At 36.3% G+C, this 13,075-nt stretch overlaps 1 protein-coding gene across 5 annotated transcripts in view; it reads left to right on the top strand.

Annotated features, from left to right (window-relative positions):
• The window catches only part of NNT (nicotinamide nucleotide transhydrogenase), an 89,378-nt gene extending 78,154 nt beyond the window's left edge, over nucleotides 1–11,224 (top strand). For all 5 annotated transcript variants that reach the window (XM_036910932.2, XM_036910933.2, XM_036910931.2 and 2 more), the window contains exons 20-22: nucleotides 6,499–6,617; nucleotides 8,633–8,748; nucleotides 10,270–11,224. In XM_036910932.2, the coding sequence (XP_036766827.2) occupies nucleotides 6,499–6,617; nucleotides 8,633–8,748; nucleotides 10,270–10,419 (385 nt within the window). In that variant the 3' untranslated portion in view covers nucleotides 10,420–11,224. The remainder of the gene's footprint in view (nucleotides 1–6,498; nucleotides 6,618–8,632; nucleotides 8,749–10,269) is intronic.
• The last annotated feature ends 1,851 nt before the right edge of the window (nucleotides 11,225–13,075 follow it).

The following is a 13,075-nucleotide window of genomic DNA, read 5'->3' as shown; positions in this document are numbered from 1 at the left end:
ATTCACAGGGATGGTGCATAAAGAAAGAAGAGTTCTGGGAGCACATAAGATCTTCTGTGATCTCATTTTAGTGATTTCTTTCCCTTCCATAGAATCTTGTTGTAGACAGGGAGAGCTGATTGTATTTTGTTAAGCTGATTGTATCTCTTCAAGGGGAAGAACTACAAGGCTGGTAGGCTTTGCATATTGAAATTCTGGATATTCTTTATGTGATGATGGAACATTGATGAGCTTTGGCCACCAGTTCGTGGAAATTGCTGGTCATGGCCAAACCAATGCCTGATATAATTAACTTTAATACATACTTTGGAGATTAGCCAGTTTCATGGGCCAGAATTATTATAAACTCACATTGGCTCATCAACGTGCACATTTATATGTCTGCAAATTTAGTGTGTTCTGTTATTTCTCTCAGTATTGGCATTCTCTTGTAATGGCCTCGCATGTGTTTTTCTCCAATCTTAGAGTCTTAAAGTTCAGTATAATAAATTATTATGCAAGCAGATAAAAAGTGATCTGTCCTTTGGGATATTTCGCATAACATGTTGGTTAGCTTTGTGACCATTTACCCTTTACAACTAGCTCATCAGAAACATTGTCTTTATGCGGTCTGTAGCTAATAAAATATTACAATAATAACTAATATATTTAGAGGTCTTTGGTTTCTAATTTGGTCCAAGAACCTCAGTTAAAGCATAAAGATGATAGCCAGATAGAATAATTTAAAGATAAGCAAAGGCAGTATTAAAACAATAATGAATTAAAACTTAAAAATTACTGGAATCAAGGAGGGATGCAAAAATGAAATCCAAAATAAATCAATCACATAGTGTATATTGATTTATTCAGTTAAAATGGAAGCCCTAGTTCATGGAATTTTAGGACTGGAAAGGGAGTCTGTGGGGTGCTGAATAATCACCCCCAAGATTTCCACCAAACCTGTGAATGTGTTATTTTATACAGCAGAAGGGACTTTGTGGATTTAAAGCAGAAGAGTTTTGAGATGGGGAGATTATCCCATCCTGAATTATTTGGGTGGGCCCTTGTAATCACCAACGTCCTTACAAAAGAGAGGAAGGAGGGCCAGAGTCAGAGAAGGAAGTGTGAGAGTGGCAGAAGTCGGAGTGATGAGCCACAAGTCAAGGAGTGCGGGCAGCCTCCAAAAGCTGGAAAAGGTGAGGAGTGGGTTTTCCCCTGGAGCCTCTGGAATGAATGTAGGCTGGCCAACACCTTGATTTTAGCACCGGGAAACTGACTTTGGACTTCCGACCTCCAGAACTTTCAGAGAATCAATTTGATGTTTTAAGCTACTGAATTTGTGGTGATTTGTTACAGCAGCAGTAGGAAACTAACACAGACCTTAAGTGTCATGTCCGCTACAGTGACTTAGTCTTCTCACCAGGCAGGTTTTGGGAAGAGAAAGGGACCTGGGGGAAGCAAGAAACACTTATTGGTGATCAGAAAGATTAGGGGATCAGGATAAATTTTTGGTGTCCAAGATTTACTATTAACATGTCAAAAGAGCACAAGTGAGTAAGTCACGGCTGCTAGGACAGTGGGATTGAGGTAGAGCACTGTCTTGCAGTTCTGGAGATCCTGAGCGCCACCTAAGCATCTCTTACTAGTGGTTAAGACCATTGCTTTGATTCCTCCCCCTCCTCCCATAAATGAAGAGCCAGCTGCTGTAATTGTCTTGATTCTGTCCACTGCCAGCCAACCATCCTTAGCATTAAATGTGAAATACTCTGGAATCCACTTTGTACTGAACTGGTGGTTAGTATGTCAGCTCAGATTAATGAGCCTCTTCCTGATCCACAGAAAAGAAACCTGAAACTTCCTAATTGGGACATTTGTTTTAAATTGTTAACAAAAAGTCTTTAAACATTTTTTGTATTTAATTCCAGTTCTTTCTTTTGTACTTGAAGACCATTTTCTTGTCTTCTGTTTAGTGAAAATAAGGACTGTTTGGTCAACTTCTGTTTTATTTGCTTGAAAACAATTCTGCTTAAAAATCAAGTTTTGCCTTTTTTTCTAGCCAGTTGATTTTTTTTCACTTAGAGTGTGCTGTTTTCCAAGTCACTGGGTGTTTTGTGTTTCTCTTGAATCTTATCCACATACTCTGTGATCCTTTTAAGCTGTAGCTCCCAGAAGTAAACCTAGTTATTCAGTTTTTTCATTAGGTCTAGTCAGTGATAATGGTAGGAATACCTTTTTGTGAATGAGGGGAAAACATCCTTGCTGTTGATACATAATGGTGACTGGAAATTGACACAGTTGAAATACAAATTAGCATGAACTTTGAAAATCAGCTGATTAATAACACAGTTTGATATGTTAGATATATTACTAAGCACCTCTATAATGTGAAATGACTTTTTCAAACTAAAATTTTTTATTTTAAGGTAAGTTCTTTTGGAAATTATTTTGTTCCATGATTATTCCAAAATAATGACACATCAAGACCCTAAAATTTAACTGTAGGATCTCTGCCTTTGTTGGGGCACATTCTGTGTGTCCTTGGTTCCCTGACACATACTATTTAGAAGAATGTTGAGTTAAAATATTCTGTCAGTATCCATATATACCAAACAGTGCATTAAATACACAATAAGTTATAGTTTCAATGTAAGTTATTCTTGGTAGTGATTTGGTTTGCTAATCTTCGTAATCTATTTTGTTTGGTATTTACAAGGAACTAAATGCTGAGGAGAAAGAGAATATGGATTCTGTTCATGTGAACAAATGCCCGTTGAGCAAAGTGTACAGACAGTTAACTGGTTGTAATAACTACTCATTCTTATTATTAATCAGTTTCAGTAAAGTAGCTCTCAGAGAAGGCCCTGAAGGTCTTTAACAGGTACTGATTGTTTTCATCTGAGCCAATCTTTATCATGTTGGATGCACAAGGCATCCATTTGTGCATCTGCTTTGCTTTGTGCTCTGCCCTCTTTCTCACAAATTCTTTCGTATTTGTGGGGATTATACAAATTCAGTCTTTCTCCTTTTGAAATTTGAAATTGAATTATTATACTTAAGTGAGCTTTACTTTCTTTGAGTCTGTTATTATCTTTTTCTTACTGCTTCTGTTATTACCCATGAACGTAAGGTATCCTGGTAGTAGAAGAAAAGGTTAAAAATCCTGAACTGAAGACTGTTGCCTGTTCACAAAATCACGTACCTTTGAAACTTCCCATTCATTATGTTTCTTCTTTTCCTAAATTCATGCAATCAGCAGGCTTAGGACTATATTTTGGTTACTTCAGTATAAGGCATTTTCTTTCTGTGTTTATTTTTTAATACCCATGCTTAAAATATTATATTGTTGTCAAAATATTAAAATTATATTTATGTTTAGATTTGAGGTTTAGTAATAATTCCCATTTAATGAGTGTATACTTGGGTGCCTGGAGAAATGTTTTCAAATATTTCATCTTGTTGCCACCATACAAGTATTAAATTTTAAAAGTTGATATCTCAACCAAAGAGTTTGTGTGACATTTTGGAAATGCTTTCTCTGAGGCAGTTTAAAAACAGCTGCAGTAGTGCCGAATACAGATTGTATTACTACATGAACAGTGTGAACATAAATTGTTGGTATTTTGCCTCATTTCTTTTGTTTTCAGGAGTGATGGAAAACTGGTTTTGACATTAGAATACCAATGTCTAATAAAAAAGTCATCTTGCTTTTAGAGAACATTTACAAATTTTTACTCAAGTTGAACTGTTACATTCCCAAAAATGGTAGGAGAATTTGTGGTTGAAGAATTTAAAACCTTACGAGATGGTGAGGAAGGGCATTAGACTGCCCTTAATTTTATTCTCACTACAATAAAACTACAGGTAGCCCACTGAGGGAGAGGTGATGAATTCCTTTTAAGAGAGTCTTAGATTATTAATAATTCATCCTATACAGTTCATTTCTATCTCACACCCCTCATAATTTTTCAGAATAGACTCTCCCAGCATTTAAGAGGTGCTGGTCAGTGTTTAATAGGTTATTTCTCAAAACCTCTTGTACACAGAGCTTTATATAGCCCTTGGCATGATGTTGTCTGTTAGTAACAGCTGCTGGTTACTACTCTGTGGGAAAACTGTGATGGAGAGTTGTTAAGTAACTTGACCAGCATCACACAACTAGTTAACCTGAGCTGTTAACTGACAAAAATACCTCTTAAATTGCTCAACTGTACTGACTATACTCTATAGTAGTTGAAAGTTAGGACTCATGAGGCGGAAAGACCTGAGTCTGAATCCCAGCTTAAGTATTTACTAAAGTTGTGCAAATTGCATAGCACGTACAGTCAGTATTCTGTACAACCACAATACAACCACAAATTCTCCTACCATTTTTGGGAATGTAACAGTTCAACTTGAGTAAAAATTTGTAAATGTTCTCTAAAAGCAAGGTGACTTTTTTATTAGACATTGGTATTCTAATGTCAAAACCAGTTTTCCATCACTCCTGAAAACAAAAGAAATGAGGCAAAATACAAATTTTACAGTCAGTATTAGCCATTATGCCTAAATATATGCTAGCAGTCTCTCTTACCTACATTCTTGCTTGCTTCTTTTTTGTTAGATAATAGCAATGCAGCTCTAAAACCAGTTTTACTTAACTAAGTATTGAATTTGAATCAGCTGCTGTAAATTCTAATTCTTGATGGAGATTGCTAAAGATGATTAGGGGTAGGATGAAATAATATATGAGAAAACATTTGTAAATTGTATCACAATATGAAAGCATGAAGTCGTTATTTTAAGGGAAGTTATTTTTTTCTACTGTTGAAAACTACATTTTCATAGAAAATTTGGAAAACATTAAAAAGAAAGAACTAGAATGATTATATGTTGTATAGCTACCTAGACATAACTGTTTTGTTTCCTTTTAGCCCTCAGTTTATGTTGTTTCATAAACAGTGGGAACATTTCAGCAATCCCAGAAGAGAGAGTATGTAAAGGGGAATTTGGTAAAAGTGAATATCTGTCACTTGATGTCTTTTTTTTCCTCCAATTACAAGCCCCTCAAGAATTCAGCCTCTTCATTATCAGCCTTAAAGATGTAGAAAACCATTTATCAGTTATTGAGGTAGTATAAATGGTCGTTTTGTAGCTCCTCTTAAGTCCGCTTTTTGGAAGGGTCAGTTCCTATCCTTCTTTAATCTGTTCCTAACAGGGCCTGTGTTAAGAGTGGGGAGGCCTGCCTGGGTGGCAGTTCCTGTGAAAATTAACAGGACATTTAAAATGATCATACGTTTTATATGAACCACCAATGTGTTGTGGCTGCTGGAAATGCTAATGCAGTCTTAGGGCTTCATCAGTAAAAGATCTGAGGATGTGATTTGCAAGCAGGGCAGCAATCGGTCAGGAAGTCCTGTCAGTCATCGAATAGTTGAAAGAATTGAGATTGTTTAGCAGGCATCCTAGGGTAGCTCAGTGGAATCCGCATGTGAAAGGGAGAGTGGACTCATAGTGGTTGCAGAGGCAAAACTGCAGACCTTGGAAAGCAATGAGATGGAGAGTCTCTTTGGCTTAATATAGTGAATGTGGGTGTGTGTGTATGTGTGTGATACAGGGATTGTCTAGTAATGAGATAGACCTTAGAAAAGATTAATACGTTTCTGGTCACTGAAGGCATTTAAAGTGAGTTTGGATATATCCCTACCAAAAGGTCCTCTAAAAATACCTTTCTTCAGTGAATTAATTCATTCACTCACTCACTTTTTATTGAGCTCTTCCTATGTGTCAGGTACTGTGCCCTGTGCCAAGGAGACAGAGATCAATTCTGTGGGCAAGAGTCTGGATTAAATTACTCCAAAGATCACATTATGGGGAAGTTGATGCTTCAGTTTCTTTCCCCTTAATGAAAGTGCAGAGCTCTGATTTGTGTATTACTGTGCCTTTTAAACACTCCATTGTGTTACTGGCACATTTCTTTTGTGATGTGGAGTAATACTTAATATCACTCTTTGAAAGATTGTAAGCCTTTAACTAATGTACATGACAATATTTTATTTCTCTCCCTTTGAACATAGAGGTTTAAGTTGAATGTGGAGTCAGCTTTTGATGGAATAATGTTGGTTTTTCATGGCAAACCTTCAATTCCAGGCTGACTTAATGTAAGTTTTTTAAGATTCCAGAGTTAACCAGAAAATATGATGAGAGAACACAGTGCTTACTAAGTGTAAGATGATATTATTTTTTAATATTGCTGGAAGGTCATTGTATTTAAAACATATATGGAAGAGTTGGGTTCTCAAGTTACACTTATTTTCTGAGAGGAGTTGCAGTGTGTGTATACTAAGATATTGCATCTCCAGTTCAATATTTGTAGATTGACTGTGTATCTGGACTAATTCTGTTCCCGCCTGTATAGATCAGATAGTAGAAGCAGAAGCAGACGTGCCAAGAACAAAGTGTGCAGATTTGGAGGTGATACTGGGGACTCTGTACACTTTGGCCCATCAAGTAAGGCCAGCTGTTCATTTGTTTCCTGTCTAGGTTTGGAATTCACCCAGTTGCAGGCCGGATGCCTGGTCAGCTTAATGTGCTGCTGGCTGAGGCTGGGGTGCCATATGATATTGTGTTGGAAATGGATGAGATCAACCATGATTTCCCAGGTAAGTGATGGGGTCAGTGCTCAAGTTCAAATATTCCTAGTGTGAGTGAAGCAATGCCAGTCATAGGACACGAATTGTGGGATTATAAAGACATACTAGTCATTTGAGGAGTCACCTGCTCCTTGTAGGTGTGCATTGAAATTAAATAGATGAAAGACAGTGAGGTGTAACAGATTTGTGAGCAGCATAGGTAAGTTTGTTCCTGTGAGATCTGAGGGATGGTGAAAATATTGGGAGGCCTTACAGTGTGGTACACTCCAGAGGACTCTGAATGAACCTGGCCTTGAAGTCTAGGTCCTGACTCTCACTTGCTTCTGACCTTGAACTAGGTACTCAACCTCAATTACAAAATTACTTCTAATTCTTGCCTGTGTCTGAGATCTTATTGGTTTCCAGTGGTACCAATTCATGATCAATAAAGTAGTTTTCTGTTTTCTTTAAAGTACCAGGACTTCCCTAGATAAGGTGCTATGCCCTATGGCTGGCCTTGGGTAGATGCTGAGTGCTAAGGACATTTGGCCCAAGATCATGTTTGTTAAAATTAAACCAGTTCCATTCAGCCATAAGAAGAAAACAAATCCTACCATTTGCATCAACATGGATGGAGCTAGAGGGTATTATGCTCAGTGAACTAAGCCAGGCAGAGAAAGACAAGTACCAAATGATTTCACTCATCTGTGGAGTATAAGAACAAAGCAAAAACTGAAGCAACAAAACAGCAGCAGAATCACAGAACCCAAGAATGGACTAACAGTTACCAAAGGGAAAGGGACTGGGGAAGATGGGTGGAAAGGGAGGGATAAGGGTGGGGAAAAAGAAAGGGGGCATTACAATTAGCATGTATAATGTGTGTGGGGGAGGGTATGGGGAGGGCTGTGCAACACAGAGAAGACAAGTAGTGATTTTACAGCATCTTACTACGCTGATGGACAGTGACTGTGAAGGGGTATGTTGGGGGGACTTGGTGAAGGGGGGAGCCTAGTAAACATAATGTTCTTCATGTAATTGTAGATTAATGATACCAAAAAAAACCACAAAAAACAACACTGAAGGAACAAAACAGCAGCAGAATCACAGAACCCAAGAATGGACTAATAGTTACCTAAGGGAAAGGGACTGGGGAGGATGGGTGGGAAGGGAGGGATAAGGGGGGAAGAAGAAAGGGGGCATTACAATTAGCATGTATAATGTGAGGGCGGGCATGGGGAGGGCTGTGCGGCACAGAGAAGACAAGTAGTCATTCTAAAGCAATTCACTACGCTGATGGACAGTGACTGTAATGGGGTTTGTTGGGGTGACTTGGTGATGGGGGGAGCCTAGTAAACATAATGTTCCTCATATAATTGTAGATTAATGATACAAAAAAAAAATTAAACCAGTTCCCTCTGGCAAGTATCCATTGTAAACTTAAAAAATTATGTTTACTTGAGAAAAAAATGAAATTGTTTATATTTCTAGATTCCCATGGCATTTTTGGCAAAGTTCTAAGGTAGTTTACACTACAATCCTTAGAGAATTTAGGCCATTTTAATTTTATGCCCCCTTTAAATTTCACTGTTGCTAAATAATTTGTGAAATCTGCCAGTTCCAGTAGTTATGGACTTAGATCATTTTCTTGTAGGCATCAACTTGCATCTTGAGTGGTCATTTGAAAACTTGAAAATGGAATACATATTTTATAAAATAATGTATCTGGCAAGATCATTGGGATAATAAAAGAACTGTAAAGTCAGATTTGGGGAGGAAGCCTAATAATGTAGAAAAGAAAGAAGTAGCATCTTAATGAACCTCCAGTTAGTGTGCTCAAATTCAGACACAGGACCTATTGTTTTTCAGCTGTGTGGCACTGGCCAAGTTACGAAACCTCTCTGATAAAGCTCTTTGTACAGTACCTGGCACAAGTATGTGTCCTAGCTTCCGTTATTGGTATAAAGTCAGATCACTGTAATTTGCCTAAAAAGAAGTGAAACTGACCCGTTTGAGTTTACTCTTCTCTTTTTTCTTTTATTACATAGACACCGATTTGGTCCTTGTAATTGGAGCTAATGACACTGTTAATTCAGCAGCTCAAGAAGACCCCAACTCTATTATTGCAGGCATGCCAGTTCTAGAGGTCTGGAAATCAAAGCAGGTAAAATTTCAGACTTGAGTGTTATTCCAGTAACCAAATGTCTCTCAATATATGCACACAGAACTCTCCTCAGTCATGTGAAGAGAAATGACGTTGTCTTTTAGGAGGCCCAGGAGTTAAGAGTAGGATTAGGGCTCAGCTGTCTATCCAGCTTCCGTCTGTTCTGTGGTAACCAGAGGACCTAAGTGAACACTCTGATCATGATTAGAACTAGATGAGGTTATGTGGATAGTTTAACAAAATCTGTAACCACAGCTGAAAAAAAGAGCTGTGAGCTGTTGGAATGAGTCTGGCTGAATTCCAGGTTGAGTTCGATGGAACAGATGGCTTCCCTCTGGGACAGAGAGTCAGCATCATCACCTTCATATATGAAGACGAGCACATTTTTTCATTTAATTTTTTTGAAAGATAATTTACATGTTATTATGGAGTGTTTAGAAGAAAGGTGATTTAGAAATCCAAACAATAACATGGCATTAAGAAGCAAGCCCTGCTCACACCCATTGCTTTGAAAAAGCGAACTTCTACATTTTTGAGAGCTCAAGGCATGTGAATTTTCCTCTGCCTCAGCAGTGGGCATGTCCTTTAATCACTCTCAAGACTTTTTAAGAATCATAATGACATCATGTACATTTTCCATTGAATTTTGTTTCTCTTTATTGTAAATTGACTTTGAAATAGTACTTGTGATGAGTGAGTAGATGGGTCATGTGCTTGTTCATAGATATATGGAAAATTGTAGGTCATCAATATTCAAGTTTGCAGAGTATATTTATATACTAATGCTATATGAAGCATGAACAGATTTGCACTACTTCCATTTTTTGGTAGATTGCATGTCCTGAAAGACCATGGAAAGGCTTTTCATTTCATTAAAAACTGACTTGATATTCAATAGGAGAGCAACACCCACAGTTTGTGTTACTGTAAATATTTATAACATTCATATTAGAGATAGACTTACCTCTTGCATTTGCTTTGCAGGAGTATAATACTAGTTACTAGCTCTGTCCTTGTGACAAGCTAGATTGTTCTATGGGCTTTTGTCTTAGAACATTCTGATAAGCTTTAAAGTGATGGAGTTGGAGTCATACCATTTTCCCACTCAACTACATTGACCTTAGGATTTGTTACTGGAAGTTTGTGCACTAAGAGTTCATTCTTTTTGGCCCATACAGAGAAAAAAAGCTTATTATTATGACTAGAAAATGCTACACATAGGCTTTATACAGAAAAGCATTGAGAAGAAAATCACTTGTAATCTTACCACTTAGAGATAAACTATTGTTAATGTGACTTTTTTCTCTCATGGGTGGAAGAGTGTGGGCACATAAAAAAAAATAATGTTAATACAATGTAGACATGTACTTTAAAAATACTCTGTGTACTTTCAAAGTCTCTGCATTAAAGAATTAGAAGCGGTACATGTTTTTTTCAAGGCCAGGGCAGGGCAGTGTTGTGTGCCTAAAACATCATAGCCGGGTGCACTGAACACTCTCTCACTTCATCTTTGGTTTGCAGGTCATTGTTATGAAGAGGTCCTTGGGTGTTGGCTATGCTGCAGTGGACAATCCAATCTTCTACAAACCTAACACGGCCATGCTTCTAGGCGATGCCAAGAAGACATGTGATGCACTGCAGGCGAAAGTTAGAGAATCCTACCAGAAGTAAAATTAAGATCAAGCTGTTGTCTGACAAAGACACCTCCTCCGTTGTGGGAACAGGCAAATTAAGTATCAGGATAGACAGCTGATGTACATCTTAGCAAAGTTCTTGGAAGACAAGGAAGACTCTGAAGAAAGCAAAGCAAATTCAGGGAGATTTTTCCAAGAGCAGTGACCCCTTACTTTTAAAAAAGGACTGAAAATTCTAAGTGTCTTTCTGTGCATTTACTTGTTAGAAATTCCAAAAGTATTTTATAAAAGATGAAAGAATAGCCTCATTTTAGATGCAATCCATTTGGAATTTTTAAATTCTTCAGCAGTAGGCAGTGTTTTAAGAAATCAAGTCTTAAGGATTTTAGGACTTAGATTACACTTAGATCTGAAAAATCTGACACCATGCAATATCACGGGCACCTGCATTTATGTTTTTTCAACAAATGTGACTAATTTGAAACTTTGATCAATTCCTTACCTGTCCTCATACCATTTAACCATAATCTGAATTAACCATGCCAAATTGATTTTAGTTTTCAAAGTGTACTTTTGGTCCCAGATTTCAGGGATGTATTTTCTCACTTCTGTTTTAATAATGAAAGTAGATAATCTTTCAGAGATGCTGGAAATAAACCATTTTGCAAGGCTTGTTTCATATACCAATGAAACATATTATTTGAAATCAGTATTAGTTGTATTTTTTAAAATCCCATTTCCAGAGATCTCTAATTTCAATTTATAATGTGTAGTACTGTACTAAGTGCACTTGAATGAACAACTATTTGACTAATAAAATGAGTTCATTTTGTTTGTATAGAGAGCAGTGGTCTCTTTTGACAAAAAGCTAAAATTCTGCCTGTTACTAACATCTGGGGAAGACTTGATACTATGAAACAGATAATCAAGAATGTTTTTTTCCCCTCAAATCAGAGTGTTTTCAGTCTATGTAATTGATTACATTTGAGAGAAAAGGTGGCATCTTTTTTTAGCTACCTCTTTGTTTAAGCACCAGTAAACATCATGCCTTTTTTGCAGTAAAAGTGTAGATTTTCTTTGTGACTTTGCTACTGTGCCAAAAATTCTGTATAGGTTGACTGTGTGATGAATACTGGAGTACTTATCTCTCTGTATACTTTATTTGGTACTAAGTTTCCTGAAACAATTACAAGCACATGAAAACTATCTTTAAACCAGAGAAAAAAATAATGGGTGTGAAATTTTACTGTAATGCTTATGTTGACTGAGTTTGTAACTCACAGTATCTGTTGATTGGGTAGTCAATTTCTGTTTTACAGGCCTGAGATTAAGGTGTGTGTGTGTGTGTGTGTGTGTGTGTTTTAAAGCAGGAAAGACTCCTTTTTAATTTTTAATTGATAAATGCAACTTGGTGATGGATCTCATGTCATTAGTAACTTTGAGATTTAACTTTATCATGAAAGTATAGTATCTTTATTCATGCCCTTTTCTTTTTCTCAAAGTAATGGTTGGTATATCTGGAAAGCAGCAACTTAGATTTTTAAAAAGATAATCCCTGCATTCAGTTTAAACTGAAAGTAATTATACTTGGGCTTATTAATTTATTTTCATTATTTATAGTAAATATTTTTCTATATTTATAAGTTAGGATGATCTCATTTTTTGATACTCTTAGATATTCTTTGATTATCTTTTGTCATTCAGTTGTGTTAAATGAATTGAAAATTCATGCTCCAGTTGGTTTTATTTTACTTTATTGTTTAGGATATTCATATAATTTTTGGATACATAATTTCTTAAATTAACACTTTAAAGGTTGGTGGTCTTGGATTACTAATTATGGCAAAGTCTAAAGTTCACAAAAATAATTTTCATCCATGCTATTATTACTCCTTTTCTGGTAAGTTATATATACAACTGGTAGATATGACTTATTTTTATTCTTGTATTGTTTGCAATATCTTTTTGATATTCAACTAGAAATATTTTTTAAAAATCCACACTACCCTATAGTTGTTACCAAAAAAAAAAATTACACTTAAGTCATGAAATGCTGATGTTGATATGTCTTTTAGACCTTATTAGCCATCCTTTATTATCTGTTGTTTATCTTAAATTTGGAGTTTGTGTTTTAAGTTACTCATCTAAGTAAAGAATGCATATAAGTAAGTGTATAAGTTTTCACATTTTCTATCTATCTATCTATCTATCATCTAACTTTGGCCAGTTTTCTGGTATATAAATCTTTTTATCATTCTATATAGTTTTTTTTCTAGGGGTTGGAATGGACATTCTAATCTCTTTATGTGGTAGGTTCTCAGGTCTTTAGTGAGTCGGAATATCAGTTAAGTGTTTGGTAATGAAGCTGGAAAGTGGGTCTTGATTTTCTGATTCTGTCTAAGTCATCGCCCTAACTTTTAGATTTTGCTGTTTTCTCATCCAGCACAAATATGGGATATATAATGTATCACTCAGCTTTAGGGTTTAGTTCAATTTATCTGAACCCAAAGACTAATTCTGTATAGTTAATAACTCCTAACCCAAGTGTTCATCTACACTTGGCAAATTTTCTAGCCCCTTAGAGCATAAGTCTTCCAAATTAAAGCATTTTAGTACTGGAAAATTGAACAACTCTTTTGTATAGCTAAGGGAGAATAGTTCAGATATCTAACTTACTGTTCTTGCAATTTTTT

This window comes from Manis pentadactyla, chromosome 2 (genome assembly GCF_030020395.1).
Source record: "Manis pentadactyla isolate mManPen7 chromosome 2, mManPen7.hap1, whole genome shotgun sequence".
Taxonomy (NCBI): Eukaryota; Metazoa; Chordata; class Mammalia; order Pholidota; family Manidae; genus Manis; species Manis pentadactyla.
Note: the sequence above shows the minus strand (reverse complement) of the source record. Positions and strands in the feature narration are given on the sequence as shown.